This window comes from Engystomops pustulosus, chromosome 3, assembly GCF_040894005.1.
Source record: "Engystomops pustulosus chromosome 3, aEngPut4.maternal, whole genome shotgun sequence".
NCBI classification, from domain to species: Eukaryota; Metazoa; Chordata; class Amphibia; order Anura; family Leptodactylidae; genus Engystomops; species Engystomops pustulosus.
Window position 1 is genome coordinate 80,904,010 of NC_092413.1, and position 13,996 is coordinate 80,918,005.

At 35.7% G+C, this 13,996-nt stretch overlaps 1 protein-coding gene across 3 annotated transcripts in view; it reads right to left on the reverse strand.

Moving 5' to 3' along the window:
• Window positions 1–4,244: 4,244 nt before the first annotated feature.
• Window positions 4,245–13,996, reverse strand: part of FBLN7 (fibulin 7) — a 72,914-nt gene continuing 63,162 nt past the window's right edge. For 2 of the 3 annotated variants that reach the window (XM_072141211.1, XM_072141212.1), the window contains exons 4-8: window positions 10,601–10,726; window positions 9,949–10,086; window positions 8,933–9,070; window positions 6,545–6,683; window positions 4,245–4,737 (exon numbers count right to left, since the gene is read on the reverse strand). In XM_072141211.1, the coding sequence (XP_071997312.1) occupies window positions 4,365–4,737; window positions 6,545–6,683; window positions 8,933–9,070; window positions 9,949–10,086; window positions 10,601–10,726 (914 nt within the window). In that variant the 3' untranslated portion in view covers window positions 4,245–4,364. The remainder of the gene's footprint in view (window positions 4,738–6,544; window positions 6,684–8,932; window positions 9,071–9,948; window positions 10,087–10,600; window positions 10,727–13,996) is intronic. The other variant, XM_072141214.1, reaches the window with a different exon arrangement.

Consider the following 13,996-nt stretch of genomic DNA (forward strand, 5'->3'; position numbering starts at 1 on the left):
TCCTATTGTTGTTTTAGTCCTTTGTGGCTACAGTTACATTTTTTGCTTTTCTATTTCTACAGGAATTTATTCTTTAAATATCCCAAAAGAATAACAGATTCTATTCAAGGTTTATTTGCAAGTGATTTATACCGTGTCTTCATGTATACTACAGTTATATAAAGAGTCATTTATAACAACAACTGTTCAAACAGAGTCTTTATATTTTGTGGAATTATGCTTTTGGGGATTTGATACTTTTGGCAACTTTCAATGACAATTTTTTATCCAAGAATTATTTTGATCATATATTGGCTGGAGACACATTCTCATTTTACAGCCTTGACAAATAATAAAGATTTCTCAATCACAAGCGAAGAACAATAGTTGAGTGTCTCTCGGCTGCTCTATTTGTATGATACTGTATAGGATATATGCAGTATTATATATCATGTATGCATTGCACACCTTTCACATTCATTGCTAGACATTTTACCTGTTATGATGGATCTCCAGCCATAAGCCTAATTGTACCAATCAAGATGTATCTTTCTTTGTCTGAAAATATACACCCCCTTTGCACTGACTACACCCATTTGTCATACCAATTTTAAAAGTGTGAAAAATACTGTCTAAAGCCATTGATAAAAGTGGTTCTGGGAGTTTTATGATTAAAATTATGATTTATTTTGTACACAAATTAATAAACCTGAGCTAAATTGTGTGTTGTTTTAAATGAGTTTAACCCTTTCACAACCCGTGACGTAATAGCATGTGATGGGTCGGCTGCGGGTGCATGGACAGGGCTCACGGGCTGCATATAACAGCAAAGACTTACCGGTAACACCCGCGATCGATCACCATCTTACCGAGGATCGTCGCTCCCCGTGACGTCACCAGGGAGCGGCGATCCATCGTATCCATTCCATTGTAATGAATGAGGAGAAACATCCCATATACTGCCATACAGTAGTATATGGTAGGATCAGGTTAAAGTATCCTAGGGAGTCTGAAAATACTAAAAATAAAAAGTTTTAAAAAAAATTATAATAAAAAAACCTAAAAATTCAAATCACCCCCCCTTTCCTTAGAACTGATATAAATATAAATAAACAGTAAAAATCATAAACACATTAGGTATTGCCGCATCCGAAAATGGTCCTTCTGTCAAAATATAATAACAGTTTTTCAATTCATTTAACCCTGTTATGGAAAATAGCGCCCAAAGTCGAAAATGGCACTTTTTTCCTATTTTGAAAAATATTAAAAACTCAATGAAAAGTGATCAAAAGGTTGTACAGTCCTAAAAATGGTAGCATTGAAAACTTCATCAGAAGTCACCAAAAAAAATACCACCCACAGCTCTGTACACCGAAGGATTAAAAAAGTTATTAGCGCCAGAATATGGCAAAATAAAAAAAAAATTCTACAAGTATTTAATTTTTGTAAATGTATGAAAACATTATAAAACCTATACAAATTTGGTATCTCCATGATCGCACCGACCCAAAAAATAAGGCAGACATGTCATTTGTGGCCCACATTGAAAGACGTAAAATCCAAGCCCACGAGAAAATTCTGCAAATGCATTTTTTCACCAATCCCACTACATTTTGAATGCTTTTCCAGCTTCCCGGTACATGGCATGGAAGAATAAATACCAGCACTATGAAGTGCAATTTGTTATGCAGAAAACAAGCCACCACAGAGCTCTTTACGTGTAAAAAAAAAAAAAATTAAAGATTTTTGATTGTGGGGAGTGAAAAATAAAAATGAGAAAACAAAAAAGGGCCAGGTCCTTAAAGGGTTATACAGTTTGAATTAAAGTATTTATTGAAAGAAAGTAGGAAAACAGGAGTAATTTTATATTGTTATTTCTTAATATTTACATTACAAATACTAAAATATGTCAAGTATTATTTATTCATACTTGCAAAACATGTCGGATATCTTCAGGTTTGCAGCCATGCATTTGGCTGCACTTGTAACTTTATTGGCATGCTGTTAATAAAGGCATTTGTGTGAATACAAATGACAAGCTTATATTATAACATTTTATCATACAAATGATTGCTGATAATGTACTATATGTGTCTTATAAGTCTTTCCCCCATCGTGATAACCTAAGTCATAGGTAGAGGGAGGAATTGCCAATAAACTAGGTGATCTACTCTTATTGGCACACGATTTGGATTTGTGTGAATTTTATTTGAATTCACAAAATATAATGTTTTCATTTATCATTAAAAATAAATGCTTCAATATAAAGATTTTAACAGTAGGAGGGGCCCGGGTCATAGTGGGAGAGGGAGTCAAGAGTCTGAGTTATCAGAACTGTCTGAGAGCAGGACTGTTCTAGTTGCCTATGGCAACCAATCAGAGCTCAGCTTTCATTTTCCTGCAGCGATTTTATAAAATTCAAGCTGAGCTCTGATTGGTTTCCATGGGCAACTAGATCAGTCTTACCTCAGACACTTGTGATAAATCTCCCTTCTAGTGTTTGTTCTCCCCTCCATCCTAGGTCAATTACTAACCCACTTTCCTTTAACAATATAGTCCATCTGGAGAGAGGAATCCTGCACCCTCACATAGTATGTCTTTATTATATGTATGTCCTTGGGTGCAGAGCCCCCAAACCCCAAGAGAGTACAGTATACCACAAATATATTGATGTAATTTTATCACATCAGGGGGGATCCAGCCCTCTAAGCACATTACTAATCCCTTTTAGAGAATAAAATCTCCATATATAGCAGAATCAAAACATCATCACTAAGAAAAGCCTCTAGGAGATATTGCCTCCAAATAACAAAGCTAGACCTTTAATTCTTAATTTAAAATCTAGCAGAGAAGAATGGCTTTTAAAACTCATTATGAAAAATAATATCATGTGTCATGCTGTTATTTGCACTTACAAAGCAGTGCGTCTACAAAACTAAGATTGAAGAAACCTAGTCGTCTGGTGTTAGCACAAGAGCCCAATATCCCACTGTCTTCTGTGCTACTTTTACTATATTCCCACATTTCATATAAATTCATTGAAAGTCAAAGCACCAGTTTGTTATGAGTTAAAAAGTGCATAGCTCTGCCTGTATAAACTGTGTTCCTAATCCATTAATATTGCAAAGAAAATACATTTAGAAAGTTTTTTGTGGATGCCTTATAGGTAATCTTAAAAGACTTACATCTTTACACCATATTTAAAGAATTATTTCTAGATTATAGCTATTTCTATAGATGACCACTTAAAAATAATCCCTATGTGCTTCCCTCCTTGAACTCATATGTCTGTTGTGCGTAAAAATCTTCAGTTTAAAAACCTTTGGTGTGTAAAAACCTCCAGTTTATTCACTGCAGCGCCATACCTGCAGTTTATGAGATGTAGCTTCTCCCACCCTCCTGCAGTTAATTGACAGCTTTCTCCCTATCACAGCAATAGAGGGGGGGGGGGGCTATCAATCAGAGCTGGGTGGGCAGTACAACATCTCATGAATATGTTGGACTGCTGCTTTACAATGCTGGAATTACTCTGCATAGAAAACTTTGCAAGTCTAACTAATTGATGACATGAAGTCACAAAACTGAATAAATTCACTACATTATATTGCTCTCAGAGAGGTTAGCATGAACGGATTCACAGGTTCCCTTTAAAAATAATTGTTGTTATAAAGCTTTCATTTGCTTTGTCTGTCCTTTTAACAACAATCTCCATGTGATCTTATATCTCAAGGAAAACTGCTTCGCCATGGCACATTTTCAAGAGAATTGTAGAGGGAAAAATGGCTGCCCTGTTCCAGAAATATCACTATACCTGACAAACGCTTATGTAGTTATATTAAAAAGAACATCAACCTAATTCAATCGCACTGAGCTGCAAGACGGGTCAGGGAGTAAGACTTCTCCTTACAGAGAACTTGCCAATAAAGGCCACCTTGCACTGGCCATTGATTCTACACTAGGGAATTCTGGGAAATATGCAAATAAAGTCATACTTGAAGGTAAGGGGACTGCCTTAAAAGGTAGCAAATGGTTTTTCCTTGTCCTAACCTGGAAAACTTATATCCCAGAGTTAAAATTCCACGCACAACCTGCAGGCAGATGTGGCGCTATTTTTAGGAGTAGGCAGAGTAAGCAATAATGACTTTTTAATTTTGTGCAGGTTTTTTTTTTTTTTTTACAAACTGTGCGCTAGAAACAAATTTTAATTTTGATATAGAATTGGTGGAACTGCAATAAAACACAGTTGCAAACAGACATGGCAAACATTTTGGAAGAAAAACTTTTTGGAAATAAATCTATAACTTGACATATTGCTAATTCAGTTCCAATGTCCAATCTGGAAACAGTACCTCCTTTCACAAATGTTGTTGTGTCTCTCACCAATCCTAAAAGCTGTAAGGTGAAACAAAGACAGTGATTTTTGAGACATGCTTTGCTTGGAATGTGCGGTCTAAGTACTCAGACATGTCCACATCCACTTCTATTGTCTGCGGTCCTTGAAGGCTTTGGACAAGTATAAGTTCTCCTGTCTGTCGATCTGATCTTTGCATGACGAAATTCCCTCTGCTATTTCCTCCCACTATTCCAAATCTCAGGCTGTCTGGGCCAGGCCTCCCTGGGGCTGAAGCTGTTGCCATACGAAAAAGTGAAACCGGCGTAGGAATATTAGAGGGCAATGAGAGGTAATGGAAAGAGATAGTCTTTGGTGCATGATGACAGGACCGGCTGTCCATTGGACAAGGATTACGTTCACATTGACTACGGAGAAAAATAAACACCACTAAAATTACAGTAAAGGCAGAAAAAGCAAAAGTATAGAGCCAACACCAGCAATTTATCTTTTTAATTAAAATCATTTACTCAAAAGTGGAGTTCACCCATCACTTTGGTGAATATCCAGGTGACCAAACTGGAAATATGTCTTATATTTAAGGTTCTGCAAAGTTTCCTTTGATTACTGCTTTGCACACTCCTGGCATTCTCTTGATGAGCTTTAAGAGGTAGTCACCAGAAAAGGTTTTCACATCACAGGTGTGCCCTGTTAGGTTTTATAAGTGGGATTTCTTGCCTTATGAATGGGGTTGGGACCATCAGTTGTGTTGTGCAGAAGTCAGATGGAATTTGTATTATGGTAGAAAAAAAGCAGCTAAGTAAAGAAAAACAAGTGGCCATCATTATTTTAAGAAATGAAGGTCAATCAGTCCAAAAAATTGGGAAAACTTTAAAAGTGCAGTTGCAAAAACCATCAAGCACTACCAAGAAACTGGCTCACACGAGGACTGCCGCATGAAAGGAAAACCAAGAGTCACCTCTGCTGCAGAGGATAGGTTTATCTGAGTCACCAGCCTCAGAAATCGTAGGTTAGCAACTGAGATTAGAGACCAGGTCAATACCACACAGATGTCTAGCAGCAGACACATCTCTATAACAACTGGAAAGAGGAGACTGTGTGCAGCAGCCTTCATGGTATATTAGCTGCTAGGAAACCACTGCTAAGGACAGGCAACAAGTAGAAGTGACTTTTTTGGGCTAAAGAACACAAAGAATGGACATTAGAACAATGGAAATCTGTGCTTTAGTCTGATGAGTCCAAATTTGAGATCTTAGGTTTCAACCACCGTTTGCATTTAGTTGGACCATCATTTATTTTTTCACAGCACAATGACTCCAAACACACATCCAAGGGCTATTTGACCAAGAAGGAGAGAGATGGGGTGCTACGCAAGATGACCTGGCCTCCATAGTCATCAGGCCTAAACCCAATCAAGATGGTTTGGGGTGACCTTGACTGCAGAGTGAAGGCAAAAGGGCTAACAAGTACATCTCTGGAAACTCCTTGAAGACTGTTGGATGACCATTTCATGTGACTACCTCTTGAAGCTCATTAAGAGAATGCCAAGAGTGTGCAAAGCAGTAATTAAAGCAAAAGATGGTTACTTTGAAGAACCTAGAATATAAGACATATTTTCAGTTGTTTCACATTTTTTTTTAAGTATATAATTCTACATGTGTTAATTCATAGTTGTGATGCCTTCTGTGTGAATCTACAATTTTTATAGTCATGAAAATACAGAAAACTCTTTGAACAAGAAGGTGCATCCAAACTCTGTACTGTATATCCAAAGTGTGCGGGGAGACGCAATTTACATCATATGCATCAGCATGAGACACATGCCTAAAAATTCTAATTGTTCCACTTAAAAAATTATTATAAGGGAATTTATAAATAGATGTGCATCAAAGTTGTGCAGTGACTTTTTTAGGTATTTAAACTTTTTGATCTTTGACTTAGGATTTTAAATTCTGTGCGCTGATCATTCTAGTATGATGTTTCATATGTAGCAAAACAAAAGTTGCAAATGAACTATATCTCCACCCTGCTTTTGCAAACCAACAATTTCTCATCACCAGCTCATGCAACATTTTGTGAAACATTTTATGTAAATTATAGTATAAATTACATTGCTAGCAATATATAAAATAATATCTCATCTTTTTGGGGCAATTTATACGTTATATGAGTATATTATCTTTTACTTAAGTAAATGAAGGATTCTATACTTACATGGGTGATGTTTTCACATAGCTGATATTTCCAAATGGTTTTGGACACTCTGGGAAGACACATTGAAAACCACCTGCTGTGTTTATGCACATGGAGTGCTTTGTGCAATTGTGTAGTCTTAACGTGCACTCATCTAGATCTGAAAATGTAACAAAAAATTTCAAAGTTAAAGTGACCATCCATTCAGAAGCTAACAAAAACAATAAATAAGAAAGCCATACATTTCTTATAGGGTATGATTACAAAATGTATTTTCCTCAAATCTTTGTTCTGGGCATCTTATAAGGTCAGCGCTACTCAGGTGTGCTGTGATCTTTTGTAAAACACAATGGAGCTGATATAGTAATACAGATGCATCCAGTGCACGACAAGCCAGAATTACTAAGAGGTTCTGCGTAATTTTTTGTGCAGGTTGTATATACATTTGTGTGTTCAGGGCTTTCACTGGCAGCAGACCTTTATGGAGAGAGCTCAGTCATAAGAAATAATGATTTATGAATGCATAACAAGAAAAGCTCATTGCACAATACATGTACATCTTATATCGTATGTATGTTTATTGATGTTTTTGTACAAAGCTATCCATAGATTTTAAATCTCAGTAGAGGGGAGTCTAAGAGTAACATTAGATGAAAGGCGAACAGCATGCGGCTAATGGAGCATATGTGTTCTGCACCCTCTTTGTTGGTGCCATCATAATTAGAAACCAATGAGAACCTCCATCCGTGTTTAAAACATGGTCATTGGTGCAGGAGCCTTGGTATTATTTTTATTTTTATGGTGATATAATGGAAGATTGATACGTTAGTCACATCCAGAGCTGCAGTCATCTAATATTATATAATGGTAGATAGATTATTGCAGCTCTGGATGTGACTGGAGTGTCAGAGCCAATGTAGTGGTAAATATAAAACTGCTGTTCTGGATGTGACTGGAGTATCAGAGATGATCTAATGACTCTACAGCAATGTTGTCTAAGTGTGGCAATCAAAAATCATTTTATCTTGCACATAAGCTGTCCACTACTAATAATGTCCTTCATTGCATAAAATTTCAGACATACAAACACAGTTACACTCAGATTTATATATGAGACTAGCAAGTAAGGCCCAGAAAAATCAAACTAAACACAACTACATGTGAATAAAGTCTAATTATAAAGTACTAATAAAGAACAGATAGTGCCAACTTGCCAAGAGCAGTGATGAAATAATGAAAATAATGGCAATTTACACTAATCCTTTATGCCAGGGGCTCATTTGATTAACCCTCATAATTAAATAGAGGGTTAAGGTATTACTTTGCTTGGTTAATGAAGTAATCCACTGCAAGTAATCTGAAAACCTCTTATTTTAGTTTAATTATACAATTAAGATAATTGTTTACAGGACCGACAAGTTAAAACTAGAGAATGTAACATAATGAGTTTTGTTGACTTGTTCCAGATTTTACATTTCAGACAATTCTCAACATTGACTTTACGTTTAGGTTTGCCTAATATAGTCTTACTCTTGGAACAAATACTGAAGCCATGGCAGTAACCCAATAAAAGAAATTTCTAAGACTTCCCCAAAAGGCCACAGACACACATGCTGTGGATTTTCTGCAGCATATTATTTTTTTATCATTTTATAAAATAATAAAAAAACATGTTCAAAAAACATACATAAATATGATTGCTCTCCCAACACATTTATTCATTGTCAAATAAACAACTATATCATAAAGGAGAAACACATAATAGGTATTGCTGTGTATATAAGGACCTAGCATTGTATAGAAATATTTACATGACTTTACCTATATAATGATAGCAGTAAAAAAAAAAATTTTAAACTATGCCAAAATTACTGTTTTTATTTATCTCACCATCATAAAAAACACACAAAAAGTTGTATGTACTCAAAATGATATCAATGACATAACTCACAAATCGTAACATAAAGGCTAAAAAAAACAATCTGTAGTACAGCTATTATTGCGGAAAAATGTTTAAAAAATGTATGTGGCACGGCTGTTAAATTTAGCCTTTTAAACTTTAACTTTATACAGATTTATAATCATTTTTTTAATAGAATTAAAATTATTAAAAACGTGAAAAAATATTTCCCATTTTAAAACCCATAAATAAGCACAATTACTAGTGAACCACAAGTAATTGTGATTATTTTTCCCTTCCCATCATCCCAAGCCAAGAGGCCATTGGACAATTGCAGGTTTTTGTGAAAATCTACACCTTGCAGGGTTTAAGTTTCATGATATATATGTCATGGCAGTGGTAGTGGGACTTTCAACATACATCACTGCATAGAGGGCTGATGTATGAGAAATCCCCCCTTGTCTATGTCTCTTTATGCACAATTCACAAATTATTTAGAAATCTCTTACCTTCACAATTTTTGCCATCACCAAGAAGCTTATATCCCGCAGGGCAGGCACACCGGAAAGATCCAGGAGTGTTAATACAAGCATGTACACAAAGACGTGTTGTTCCTTCCGCCTTGTACACCTCACATTCATTAACATCTAAGTGAAAACAAACATTTTGAAATGATGCACATGTTGACAAATATTTACTGTCAGAATACCTTTTTTTTAGCTTGTAGTGCTGCAAATAATGATATTTCTTGTGTTTGAATGTCATATGTACGTTCATGAGTAGAGAAACAATTGCTTCTTCACCTTTCACCACCACCAACTCTTTGGCACTCTAAATACTCAGACACAATAGGAATATTTTTTTATAGTTTCCAGGGATACTTGGAAGCTGGAAAAATATTAAAAGTGTGTGATAATTGACAAAGAACAAAGGTCTATTTTCTTATGAGCTTTGTTTTAAAAGAAAGCACCCACCTAAAAAACCTATTAACAGTCACCTCCCCTCCTCTTTAACTTGATCTTTGATGAGCTGTCTAATGCTAGTCTTAACACATCAGGATCACCAGAAAAGAAAGTTCTAATTAGCAGCACAGAGTGAGAGGACAAGATGGCCGGCATTCTGCACTGCTAATTATGCACGCCCCAGCACCTCTCATGCTGGAAGAGGTAAGTGAGGTCACTTTGCTCACCCATGCTCCCATCATGGAAGAGGGAGATGGTGAGGGTGTGCATAATTAGCAGCCCGGAGCGCCGGACATCTTGTCCCCACACTCTGTGCTGCTAATTATAACTTTCTTTTCATATTAAGAGGACAGGCCCGACATGAAGTGGTGATTTGGACATTTGGAAGCTGTTTTCCGTTCCGTTCCGGTCATGACAACTGATTGGTGCTGTCCAATTAAGTCAATATGAGGGTGGCAATGAGCTGTTCCTTTATTGGAGCCACATTCAGTTTTGACTGTAGGACCACAAAGATTAAATTATATTTTCATCTATGGATAAGCTAACATTTTGACCGACCGTACCTTGACATATGCTAGCTTCTGGACTACCACTCATTTGGAAGCCAGGATCACAGCTACAATGCTGAGTGTGGTCTATCCTTGTACAACTGGCTTTGCGGCTTAATGCAGCATCATTCACTACTGGCCAGTCAGATGGAGCTGAAACGACAGATAGAAAGAAAATCAATGAAAAGCAATTGTTTGTTATTAGAAAGGTATGTCTGCTGTCTTCTTCAAGCAGCTCCATTCTTCTCTATGTATGATATTGGAGCTTATCCACAAAAATTATACTTCGTCAACTAGTGTTGGTACTGATGAACAGATATCATATATTGAGCATCTCAATTGTCTTAATAAAGACCATTGTGTTGCTTTATTAGCGGAAATCTGTCCAGAACAGAAACTTTGCAACCATCGCATTCCCACAAGTATTCCCAGACATCAGGTACTGCTTAACATTACTTTATTTTCAAATCGTTGCTCTGTTTGTCTCATTCAAGTGAATGGTACTTAGCTGCAATTCTTGTCTAAAAACAAAAGTAATGTTGTTTCTCAAAGAACGCAGCAATGTTTTTTTTATCATGTACACCACCGTAGCACAACAGCTGTATCACACTGTAAAATGCTTCATAGCGACAAAATCCCTTTTTATATATCTATAAATATTCTCTACCTGTTGGGGTTTTAATTTGACAATTGGTTCCCTTCCATTCTGGAGGACAGTTACATTTGTATTGATTGCTTCCGTCCACGCATGTCCCTCCATTAAGACATGGCTGGCTACTGCAAGGCCTGATATCTAAAAAATATATGAATCAGTGTCATGTTAGAGAATATATCATCATCACTGGGTAATGAAGAATATAAAAAGCATCAAGATAATTATGTTAACTTCTCAAAGTTTTGATAGTTTTGTGGTGTATGACAAAAATGTAAATATATATTGACCTGTTTCTGAACATTTATGCTTTAGAAACAGTGTTTAGAATGGCCTTCTAGACAACCCTAAGATTCTCAGTTGGAACTGGGATTTAACCCAAGAGGTCTAGCAGAACACAACCCAACTTGGAGGATGCTATTTCATTATTGATTCTTGTACCTCCCTGAAAATGCTATTTGCAAGTTGACGGCTGATAAAGACAACTATCTCTAGAGACGTAGCCTGGAGATTTCCTTTACAAACCCCCTACCCTCACTCTTGTCATATGAAGAGTACTGTAAAGTCTAAAGTGGATAATTCTTTAGACTTACGCCTTGTTTAGCCTCAAGCAAAATGTAGTATTCATGGTGCCACTTCATTTTTAATGCTTTCCAATAGCTAAAGTCTTCTTCATTGCTATTTTTTTTTGGTTTTATTTTGTTGTGAGGAAAATTCTATATAATTAAAATAAAAAACTGTTATGCAAATTACAGTGACATCTAAACAATTCAAAGAAGGAATTGTAGTCTATTAATTGACAATGTATTGATGACCAGTATTGATTAAAATTCAGCACTTGAGTAGTTTTTTCACCACTCAGTTCCTCCTACCCTTATACATGAAACTCTATGAAAGGTTAGTTAACATTTAAAAATTAATAGAATAGTGTAAAAGACTGGCAAGTATGGCAGCTACTATGGGGCCCATATTTACATAGATAGCAAGTGGACTTGCTAACCCAAAATATTTGGAAACCAAAATAATCATAAGGAATTAATGTGCTCAGTAGGTGACTGCTGAGAGAAAATATATAAGAGTGCACCATGTCAAAAAAATGCTCCAGGGCCCCTTTGGTTAATTACAAGGAAGTAATTAATACAAAGTTTTGATTGGATGTTTTATCCAGTGCTGTGGATATCAACTGTCCATGAAATATCCTAGCAGTGTTCCTGCCAATCTGATGAAATATCTAAAAATGTAATAGTATTTAGGGCTGTTGAAAGAAAACCAAAAAATAAAGAAAAGAATCATACATTTTACATTCTGAATTACAGTCACAGCTAAATTTGAATATCTCAATTACAACACAGGATTTTGGCTTTAATGAAAGTAAGGTCTAGTTAACTTGAAAGTGACTTTCAGGGATCATAATCACTGTGAGAGCCCAGACATTAGACAAAGCTTATAAATTCACTTTAAAACTAGAAAATAAAAAAAGCTTAAACTGAACAGCAACATAGTACAATAGAGAGTACAGACCACTTTAATAAAATGATATAGATATTTTTTAAAAATCTACTATCAAAATCAAGCATGGAAAAATAAGGGCCACTAACTCATGTTCCAAGCAAAATGATTGTGGTAATCTTTTTATATTTGATGCCCATGAATTCCTTCTAAAATCAAGCATACATTGGGAGGGGAAAGCACTAGTTGCTCACTGTTATACCCTGTAATTCATGTTTAACATAGCAGAGCAGCATTAAATGTACATATTCATGCTTTTCATAGAATTTTATGTGATTGTAAAAAAATGAAAGTACAAACTGCGAGCAACAGACTTCAAATAAAATTCAGCCAAGTTAATAAACTTTGTGATATGTAGAATTCTGCACATTCCTAATTTTCAGTGACATATCAAGTTATCTAAGAGAAAAGCAGCTTAGGGGTAAAAGAAATTGTATCTATCTTTATTGGGGGTTACAGTTTTATTATGCTTTATTTTCTGTTTTTTCTTATATAGTATGAATGCCATAATCCCAGTTTGTCTCATGAGCAAATTTCCCAGTCTCAGGCAAAAACATACAAACACACTCAGTCCATTAATACCTATTTGTGTGGTGAACAGATTTTATAGACTGAACACTGTGCCAGGGATAGGCATCCAAAAATCATAGTTATATATGAGTCGCTGCTTATCCGCTATCATCTCAGTTACGTTTAGGTTGGTTAGTAACCAAAGGAAACTTTAAATGTGCAAGGAAAATAAGAGGTCAACATTTGTATGCGTTTCCATTGCGGTAAAGTGGGTTTTCGTTGTTGTGGATGGTCCCTACTCTGGGTTTGTGCACAAACAAACAAGTGAGGCAACAGACTAACAGCAAGGTGAGGTAAACTGAGTCACAAGTGCAATGGTACAAAATTGTATAGCAGTAGAATAGTCAATAGGAATTAGCAAAGGTCAGAATCTCATCAAAATCACAATTTTGATAGACTATCACTAATAAGAAGGCTTGTTTTACACCAGTATGTGGGTGAATGAGGAATATATGCAGTAACTGGACACTTCCCCAGAAGCTGATCGAGGAAACAACCAGCCCGATGATAGGAGCATGTACACATCCATTCCAAACTTATAGCAGCTGACAGAACATTCAATCAAAGCTTACACCGGGGCATGGAACTACAAGCATGAAAATTCTCGATCCTGACAAATAGAGCTAGACAAGTAGGTTATCCTCTTTTGTGCAGTTTATATGAGAGACATGATAGAAGTTACGCTCCATCTTCTACCTCTGAGAAACCTGAAATCAAAGGTAGATCTTTCAAAGGGACGGAATTCTAAAGAATGCAGAATAAAAGTCATCTAAAACCCATACATGCCTTATTCTTCAAAATTGTGGAAAGGTTTGGTTCACTTCATGGGTAGCTTTGCATGTTTTAGATTTTGTATACTTTTATAAAAGTCAAATCCAGAAAATAATTAAGAAAAAGGTTCTTTATATATTTGCTCCATTTATTAATCACTATCTGTTTTCTTTCTGGATTACTGAATTTGGAAATACAACCTAAAGCTCACAACTTACTTCTTTTCATAGTTAAGTAATGAGATTTCTCTTTATAAACCTACTGTCTGTGGCTTAAATAAAGATCAGTTGGCAACAACCTGCATCCAATCATCTAAAGAGTATCAAATAAACATCTGTTAAACGTATTATTAGAATTATTATATCTATGTTTCTAATGCTTCAAATACTACATTTTACATTTAACAGAATATTATATTCCATTATTGTTACTTCTGAGGAATGACTATACAGAAAAAAATCAATAAATGCCACATGGCAACACATTCCCCAGGTCTTGCCAAGAAACTGATTCATCCTGCATCAATTGCATAGTCTAAATATCTAAGGAGAAATAGACCAT